This window comes from Epinephelus moara, chromosome 11 (assembly GCF_006386435.1).
Source record: "Epinephelus moara isolate mb chromosome 11, YSFRI_EMoa_1.0, whole genome shotgun sequence".
Taxonomy (NCBI): domain Eukaryota; kingdom Metazoa; phylum Chordata; class Actinopteri; order Perciformes; family Serranidae; genus Epinephelus; species Epinephelus moara.
Window position 1 is genome coordinate 2,600,499 of NC_065516.1, and position 10,155 is coordinate 2,610,653.

The following is a 10,155-nucleotide window of genomic DNA, read 5'->3' on the forward strand; positions in this document are numbered from 1 at the left end:
TTAATATGTGCATTCGATGCATCCAATGCATCAAAACATTGTTTTCTAGTTGGAGCCGTGTCTCGTACTCAAAAGGTATGGTTTGACTAAAATGAACAATGACAGCAATATAGTCCACGATGAGCAGCGCTAAAATCAACCTGCGTAGTTGTCCCTCCATTGTGACATTAGAAAGTGTCACATTTATCTTGCAAGTGTACTCTTCTTCAACGTTTGCTTTACTTCCTGGACTTTACCTGCATGGAAATTCTGACCAATCAAGGGCAGCTTTATCGCACAAGACATTTTATCTGGACTGTTTGTAAATGCTGCCGTGAGAACACGAACCAACTCTAGGCAATTATGCAATTTGTAACAAAACTAGTCCTTGATTTGGACCAAAGCAAGTGAACTCGAGGTCTGAAAGCACCCCAAGATGTTAGCTTGGAGGTTCCTGTTGTTATCCATCGCAAAGGGGATTTGGAAAGTGGTAACACGCAGATAGAGGAAGGAAAAGAAAATGCCGGCTTAAATAGCCATCCAATAGCAGGTTCATAGCCACAGTCATAGTGGCATGAAAAACAAACATGATATCAGCTCAAATTTATAAGCAAGCTTGTATTATATCCTGTTAAAAAATCCACCCCAGGACAAACAGACCCCCTCATTATCTAAAAACCAGATGTGTTATTATTTAATGTAATGATGCTTCACTGTAGCACAAGAAGGAGACCTGCCCCAACCACACACAGTGTTTCTACTGGACCTTAACTTCTCTTAAAGTGTGAAACCATCCAAAAAAAGGCAGCTCTGAGCTTACAGTAACGGGGTTTGTCGGGACACGCTGCTCCTTGCTAATGCACCTTCTATTTATTCATTTGCAGTTTGCTTTCCCATCCATCACATCAAACAAATGTCCCCTGCAGGCTCCCGTATCGACCTCTAAAAGCTGCTGTGAAACCTGAGCTGCGCTGTTAAAGCCTGTCCTGTTGGGCTGGTCTGAAAACAGCCCCTCAGTGGGAGATCAATGGTGCATGTTCTCCATGCTCAAACATTTCCCATCATGCCCATCATGTTTGTTCAGTCTGCTCAGAGCCAGCCGTCAGCAACCATTGGTCTTAAGCTCCTAAAATGTGAAGAACTATGTATATCTGGAGTTAGCTGCTCCCAGAGTGCAGGATGATTTATCAAAAATATTCTACAGGAAAAAATATAACATGGATTTTGATTTTTAAATATTCAAAACAAGCTAAATGATCTCTGTCTGAACACAGAAATATTGACATTATAGATTTTCTTTAGGGTACTTTAAGAAAAGCTATTCCCTGAAACAATGACCTCCCCCTCTGTACTTGACATGGTAAAGCCTGAGTCCCCTCTACAATAAAGCCCATTGTAGGCTCTCACTTCCTGTTTGGACCAGCAGGTAATAGGGATTGGAGCTCATTAACAAACATTTTGGTTGACTGAAGTCATATAACAAATACATGACCAGGAATTACTTTTGTTAGCAGGTAGGCATGCAACACCACCAGGATAATGAATTATAGAACTGGAGAAACCAGAATGATTCTGACCAGTGTACAACCTGAGGGCTACACCACAAAGAATGTTCAACAGAGCCAGGCTTTCTTTATGTGAGGCTTGACAAAGCCTCAAACCTCTTTCAGAGATGATGGTTATCAACTTGTTCTGGTAACCTATTGCTTTCTTCTTCAGGCTCTGAGCACACTCACATAAAACGAGTCAAATGATGCGTTGTAAAAAGCAACACTGTTGTTTTATATGAGGCAAGAAAGAAATGCTGTTAGAAATTTACTGATCATATAAATTCACAAGTTAATATCTTTAGTTTACCGCTCTGTTTATTTCTAACATGAGCTGCACATTCTGCAGCTCTGAAACTTTAAACTTGATGCAGCAGATTTAAACGTTTTACTCAAGAACATTTAGGGGTACTGACATTGTCCCATAATGAAGGAGATGTAGAAGTCACTTTAGTTTTTGGCCAAACCAAAGTGAAATCATTTTTACTGACTGACTATTATGTGTGCTGAATACCAAGACTGATCAATTTCCTAATGTTTTCATAGCTGTAGGGGTTCCTATGCATTATGGAAAAGTATGGTAATTGAGTTTAGTAATTTACATGTCTGGATAAGTATGACAAAAAGAAAAGAGACTGTGTATGGCAGCAAATGAGAATTTTAACAGTGTACTTAGTATTAACATTTACACACGACTGAATTCGTAGCATTGAAATATTTAACTTTAAAAACCATGTGTCTGAATTCACCTCTTTGAAACTAAAATATGACATTTCTTGATTTGGAATTTTAAAGGATAAATCTGAATATCTTTTTAAATGTTCACAAATTCAGATAAAACATTTTTTTCAGAGTTTTGTAATTTCATAATTGATTCGGTTTGCTCAAATTTGACTGGTGAAGATACGCAGCAATGACTGTAAAAAACAATCAAACAAAACAAAAAAACCCAACTCATGTTTGGGGGCTAAAAACTGCTGGAAACACAGCAATGACTCACTAAAACACAACTGGGTTTCTTGTGTGTTGGTCTTGAACAGTGGTCTGCAGCTTGGCAGGTGTCTTACCTAGGTGTCACAGCATCCAACATCTCCCTCACCACCAGATGATGAAGTCAGCTCATATGTTATGTCACTTGTGAAACGTTGATATATGTAGGAAACGTGCAAAGATAACGTATGCTTGGTTTGCAGAAACGTACATTGCCAACACTCTCTTCTGGCGACGGGGTTGAACATTTTGTTGGTGCCTTTGCCCACCTTCTGCCTCTAAGGTGGCACAAAAAGACCTTTACAGTGATAAATAGATAACAACAATTATAACATTTCAGGATCAGGATAAAGAAATTGACTCCAACCTCTGGCAAGCTTGGTGTTTTGTTGTATTTTCAAGGTATAACTTTAAGATCTGCTGTGTTCTTTTTTTCTTTACATTTCGCGCTACGTACTGCGACGGATATATGAGCTGGAAGGTCACAGTTCAAAGTGCAATGTTAGGACAAAGTAGCATGTACCAATTATATATATACTCCATGCAGTAGTACTGTTTAGAAACACTGATATGAAACGTACATATCTAACATAATCTAACATGTATTTGTTGCCTTTGTCCGCCTTCTGCCTCTCAGATGAGGCATTTTGACAAAACAACAAAGAGCCATTGATTAATATGTTTCCTTCATTGGAGAGCAGATTAACAGTGTTTCAGTATATTTCACTTGTCATACCTGCAGATTTTCATCATGTAAATGCATCTGTTGCAGATGAAAACCCTCGAGGGGAGGGTGGAGGTGTATTTAGGCTTGTCAGAATCATTTGCTGCTCTTGAGCTTGAAAAGAAATGAAATTAAGCCCACTCTCTCGATATCCTGTAGAGACAATTTTCCAGGTTTCTGCAGCTCTGTAAAATCCTCTCAGATGGGGGTCGCTCTGAAAAAAACCTTTATTAAATGTCAGTCCGCGGGCTAATATGCATTTATTTAAACCTGAAGTTTCAGGTAATGACTCTACGTAGACTGTTCCTATCTGCTTTGTCTGGGGAGAAAATGCCTCAGTGACTAATGTCAGTGCTGCGTAAAGGCTTCATGGTTACTTTGAGCTGGTGAACAAAAGCACTTCAGACTTCAGAAGTTTTTTGTTGGCGAGTGGGGATGCAGTCTCCCAGATGCACTCGATAACAAATGAATGGCTTCACTCCTAAAAAGCTTAAGTGCCTTTGGTGCAGCGGCGGTTAGACGCGGTCAGAGCCAGACACAAGCACCAAAGAACCTGTTTTGTTTGTCAAAGGAGGGAAAACTTTGCACGTGTACTGCCACAATAAAGGAAGACTTTGAAATGTCGAAATGCTTTGTTTCTCTCTGACAAGCTGAGGTTTTGCTGAAAAGTGTTTAAACTTTGTTTCGCTGGGTCGCAGCTGCTTCTTTTGTTTCCCCGAGTACACTTAGTGAAGTGAGATAAGAACATGACACCCATTTTAATATTTTTCTATTGGAATGCTGTGTAATCGGTCATAATGGCTGGAGTTAAATGTGGTCCGAATTGCATGTTGAATAAAAGATAAGTACCCTGGATGGTTGTTCCCGTCAGGCAAATGGATGAAAATGTCAAGCCGGCATTTAAGGTCACTGTTTCTGTTGAAAAGTTGCATCTGATTCAACGATCCCCATCTGTCAGGTTCCCCATCTCTATTATGTAAGGTTGACTCACACAGGAACAGCTTTTCACAATAAAAGACACAAATTCTGGGGCTGATGTTACATCTCACAAAAAGGAGGTGATGTTTTTCACAGTTTTTCAGTCAGTTCTTTAAGACGAGTAAAATCACATCAATTACTACACACTGTCTCACACCCAAGAGTTACTTAGAAGAGGTTTTTTACAAGTTTATTTTCATAGACTTGTCCGTCATTCCGATCAGTTATACATTTTAGTGAACGTGGAACTAAGAAACCCCCCCCATCCCTCCATCATTACAATTTTTATATGTACACCACCATAAAAGTGTTTTGTGCCTAAACATAACCACGCTATCAACAGCATTGTTGAAATGTAAAGTTTCATCATGTCCACTAATAATAAGGTAAAAATGTTACATATCTGTGGTTTGCAGAAACGTACAATTCAAACATTTATTCTGGCGACTGGGTTGAGGAGCTACAATAAAACTGCTCAGACATGTTTACATCGGTGGTTTTATCATTACAAAGAATGTGTGCTCTGTAGCTCCAGACACAGTTTGTCTCTGGACTGCAAAATATCTAATATTTCCTTTAAATGGTGGCAGACATGCTGGTTTCTCTTTGTTTAAGCCAGGCAGGTCCCCTATACAAATAATGACATTATGTCTGCTTGTCGTCAGCGCCATCTTTCGCTGTTCAGACTCCATCCCGATGACTATGTCCCTGGAGTGGAAATCCCTCACATCCAAGATATTTTATAGATCTAAAGAGCAGCTCCAAAACTGTTCTGGCAAGTTTCTGGTCTTTTTCAGCTTGTAAATCCTGTCTGCACTATTGACTAGCTCCCGCTACTGCAAATCTCTCCCCAAGTTTAGCTGCCCCATGAGCTGACCCTGACCCTTGCAGCTTGACCTGACGTGATGACATTGTTATGTCAGATTAGAGAAATGAATTAAATTTGTACATTTTAAACATCTTTTTCTAAAGTTATGGTAAAATGGCCAACTTTTTACAGACATATATATTGATCTGATGTGCCTGTGGATAGTCAAGCTTTAAAATTATAAATTACATGAATAACAACAGTTACAGCATTTCTTGTTAGAATAAGACAATTACATCCCTCTCTGACCAGCTTTGTGATTTGTTTTATCTCCAAGATAATGTTAAGTGATAACATTAAGATCTGCTGTGTTCCAGTTTGGATATATTTTCTTTTTACTTAACGTTTTGGGCTACAGATTGTGATGGCTGTATAAGCAAGAGGGTCAAAGGTCAAGGCGCAATGTCATAAGGAAATAGTGTGTCCCAATCGTATGCATGCTCCACACAACAGTATGTACTTTGTAAGATCGTAAAAAGAAAAAGTATGTGATTGGAAACACAGGGTTAAACTTAAGTACATTTCTAACATGTCTTATAACTGGGTTTTTTAACTTTTAAGCCAAACCCAGGGAAAACAGCAATTTGTTTAAAGACTTTTTATGTTGAGTCAGATTTAAAGGGTTTATCAGTTAACAGTTATCTTCTCTAGTTGGTAACCTGGTCTTGGTTCACCGTCCTGAGTCTGATCTAAAACTCATTGTTTGATCTTGACTTTTGACTGTCATCTGTCAGTTTTAACATGGATCTGTCTCAAACTCATCCTTGATCATACGTTGACATTTTTCTTGAAAGTGTCCCCACTTCATATGGGTTGTCTTAAACTTACCCATCTCCAGAGCTGTTCCAGAATCAGTCCTTCTCTTTGAAACTGGGCTGCTTAAAAACATTTATTCCCATCCTCTGGAACAAGTTCTGCATGCCCTCAAACCAAAACAAAACTTAAGAAACATTTGTTTTCTTCCTGCCAACCTGCATTAAAAGCTTTTAATACATATGTGTTTGGGGCAGAGAGTTACCTGAGGTAAGTATATTAATGTACTTGGAAATGGCCCGTGGTCAGACTAAAGTGTAGAATAAATGCCCAGTAAACGTTGGTTCCTGTAATGGTTTTGTTTTTATGGCCTCCTACTGTACTTAGATGGAATCTGAAAGGTCAAAACACTTGAGCGGAGTCTGATGAGTTTATTGATCCTACGGTTATACAGACAGACAGATGAACAGACAGCTGAATACAGAGAGCACAGGAAGGGTTACCTGAACTTACCTGAAACACCATCCTGATTTTTTTTTCTTTTGACAATACATTAAAACATATCAGTTGAGCAGAGGGAATATATATCTATGAAGACAAAATGTTTCATGTCTTGTACTGCAGTCAAATGCCACAGTTGTTAAAATTTACCTTCCTTGAAACAAAAGATAAAGACTTGATATGTGTAAGTGCTTATTTGTACTGTTAACTGGTCTGTCAGACACCCTGTGCTGTAGAGCCGCCATCCACCCAGAAGTCTGGGTCCATGGTTGGCTGCACTAAATAATTATTTTGAACTACAAAAAACATCCAAAAGTAATGTTGAGTAGATTAAAAGAGACATCACAAAATTAGTATTTTGCATCTATAAAATGAAAAAACAAAAAAAAATTTCCACACAGTCAATCACTTGTTCTGGCTTTATTTAGGACAAATAACGGGGGTAAAAGTGATCAACAGAGATTTTGATCTGACCCATCAGTGTATGAGGCTCTCTGGTTTGTCAAGCATAGACGAGGTACCCTGATGTCCCCCACTGGTGCATGAACAACCATTTTGATGCCTCACATTTGGCACTTACCATCTTGAATTTTTGGAGCCAGAAATGACCATATTTGGAGCTGTGGAGGAGTGGGGGGTGGATCTGACTCAGAGACTGTTGCAATACCTTGTGGACAGCCTGTCACTCAAAGCAGCCACGCCCTTAGTTATGCATAACTTTAAGCCTTAATAAAATGTAAATGACTGGGCTATATAAATATTCACTGCCTTTACAGTTGTCGTGAATGTTGAAATTAGCTGTACAGACCAAAACCTTTTATTTTGTATCAGGCTGTAAACATGTTTATTTCTGCTGTAAAGTTGGGCATTTTGGCATGGGGGTGTGTGGGGACTGAATGGCTTTTGGAGCCAGCCTCAAGTGGACATTAAATAAACTGCAGTTTTCAAAACCTCAGCATTGGCTTCATTTTTCCACTCTGGAGGCTGGTGCTTGGTGCAACCGCTTTGTAGCAATTGTTCTATAAATAGATGCTGAGTTAGCTTTTGCAAAAATATGTGGGGAAAAAAATATTATCCTTGCTTGTGTGTGATGTTTTTCAGTTTTTGTTAAAAGGGTTCAATGTTCATGACTTTTCCTCAGGAAGACTGTTAAAGGAATATTTTACACAAAATTACCAATTGCATGTCAGTTACTTACCACGTGTTAAGGGCCTGACACATCATGCCAACAGTCAGACATTGGTCAAAGTTCGGCCATTGGTTTTTCTGCCAATTCAGCATGTTGAATGGGCGTCAGCACAATGGAGCCCATTGGCAAATAAAGTCACTCTGATTGGCAGTTCAGCTCAGTGCATGAGAAGATAAACGGAAGTGAAGAATGTGAACAAAGAGCTGAATTTGAGAGGGAGTGTGGTGTATCTGGGCCTTTGCTTTGAATTTGTGAAGAAAACTTTATTTTTCTCACGTGCCTCCACGGTGAACGAAGAATTAAAAGAAGGCAAATATTCTTCATAAATTAAAGTAGACGGGGACCACGTTTGGATTTGTTTGTGTTTGGATTATACTGCACAAGTTGTGTGAGACTTTGACAGCAGATGTTTTTTGCTATTAAACCTGGTCACAGCTTACTTCACACCATGGAGAAAGTTCACATATTTTTGGATTCTCCATGTTCACTATGAAGGCATACATACATATATCGTCAGGTCCTGCACACCCACACAGGTGTTTTTATTCAAACTGGACCTCTGCTAAGTTATGCTGGATATTACATTAACTCATAAGAATGATAAAAGCAAAAACCCTAACCAACAAGTGCTTTAAAACTAACAGGAGAGTTGAGGTGAAGAGATGTCACTCAAGTCCAGCTTCCACACTCCCACACAGTCCTGGGCGTTAGGCAGAATGAGTGAAAACACCTGTGTGGGTGGACCATAAGCGTGTGCTTCAACTTCAAATTAAAGTTCAAATCTAACGTCAAATTTCATTTCTTATATTTCTAGAAAACTTCTACAAGGTGGAGGGAGCCAAGGATGCCTTAATCTGTGGGAACAGCAGCGACGCAGGGTGAGTGAACTTTTTCTCTTCGTTACAGGAAACATGTTTTCAAACAGACTGAGAAGCTGGGAGAGAATGGAGGTGGAGGTGTGGGTGTATGAGCTGGACACACCTCCCTGCTGAGGGTGGAGTTTGTTGAAGGGTGAAAGGGTTTTTGAGGGACAGAGGCTGAAATGTGTTTAGATGGGGTTTGTGCTGCATCCCTGGGTGGCAAGATGAAACTGGATATATTTCAGAAAATGTTTAAAATGTGGAGGTGTTTCAGGTTTTGGTGGCTTGAAGTTAAAAAAAAATATTTGGTGTCTGTGTAATTGCACTGATGGCCTTAAGACTTGTGACCTGAGTATTTAGAAAAGCCTTTGACTGGCTGATTTAAACCCTCTAATAGAAAACTGTGAACACTAAAATGTTGTCCTGACCCAAACACCAGTTCCTGTTGTGTCCGATTGGTGTCAGTTTGCAGAAGGCAACTTTCTACTGCCAGAAATGAAACCTTTCTACCCCTCAGCCCGTGGAGAAGACTGTCGCCCAGCCCAGAGCTTACTGCAATATCTCTGAACTCTCTGTAGCCACAGGTTTGGATTAGCTCGGAGCTAACACATGCAAGTGTGAAAAGCTTAAGTTAAGTCATGCAGGAACATCACTGTCAGTCATCCAGCATGGTGGCTTGTGCTTTGTAACCCTCAGTAGCCTTTACTCAAGTACTGTACTTAAATACAAGTTTAAGGTACTTGTACATTAGTATTTCTATTTTATGCATCTTTATACTTCTCCTTCACTACATCTCAGAGGTAAATCCTGTACACTACATTTGTCTGACAGCTTTAGTTACTTTTCAGACAATCTTGAAACACATTGGCTAGTGTCTGTCGACGATAAAGGGGCAAGGGCCAATATTACAGGAGATCTGGTGTTGCCAGTAGAATTTCTGGGCCAAGACTTCCTCTTCCATGCACCGGTCATTTTTGCCACACTCTATAAACAGATATTTACAAATGAATGCAGAAAAATGAAAACTATATGATATAAAGCTAAATCATCATCAAATAATAGCTGATAGATTCCAAGATTGCATTTTAGCCAATGAGCTCTGCCTCTCCAAACGGACTGTTTACCTGCTACACAAACATGATTGGTCAGTACTACTGGGACTTCAAACTGAAACCAGAATGGTTCCCGTTACCAAAATCTTCAAATATGTATATAGACATCTGTTTACAGTATATAGATTACTTTTCAGATGACAGTATTTCATCCCCTTCCTATCCAGTGAAAACCATGTATCTCCAGATGTTTGTGATAAGGAAGGATGAATTGTTCCTTCATTTGTTGAGAAAATTTAAAGCCCAGTCGCAATTAAAAAATGTCGGCACTGCACATTTCTGCAAATCACAGATACATTACATTTTCTTGCAACATTTCTAAAGGAATGTAGTATACGCGCCGACTGTCATCTGGAGGTGGAGGTGATGGTGGATGGTGTGACAGCTAGAGATAGTGCCATGAAAATGGAATGGTTTCTTACTGAGCCAAAACGCACGCTAAAGTGCCTTCTTTGGAGCCAAAAAACACACTAAACTGCCCTCTTGGCTGGTTAAAACACACTAAACTGCCCTCTTGGCTGGTTAAAACACGATAAACTGCCCTCTTGGCTGGTTAAAACACACTAAACTGCCCTCTTGGCTGGTAAAAACATGATAAACTGCCCTCTTGGCTGGTTAAAACACACTAAACTGCCCTCTTGGCTGGTTAAAACA

At 39.6% G+C, this 10,155-nt stretch overlaps 1 protein-coding gene across 1 annotated transcript in view; it reads left to right on the top strand.

Moving 5' to 3' along the window:
* The window catches only part of LOC126397819 (sodium channel protein type 4 subunit alpha-like), a 365,246-nt gene that overhangs the window by 141,371 nt on the left and 213,720 nt on the right, over nt 1-10,155 (top strand). Inside the window, exon 9 of the mRNA XM_050056785.1 lies at nt 8,344-8,407. Within this exon, the coding sequence (XP_049912742.1) occupies nt 8,344-8,407 (64 nt within the window). The remainder of the gene's footprint in view (nt 1-8,343; nt 8,408-10,155) is intronic.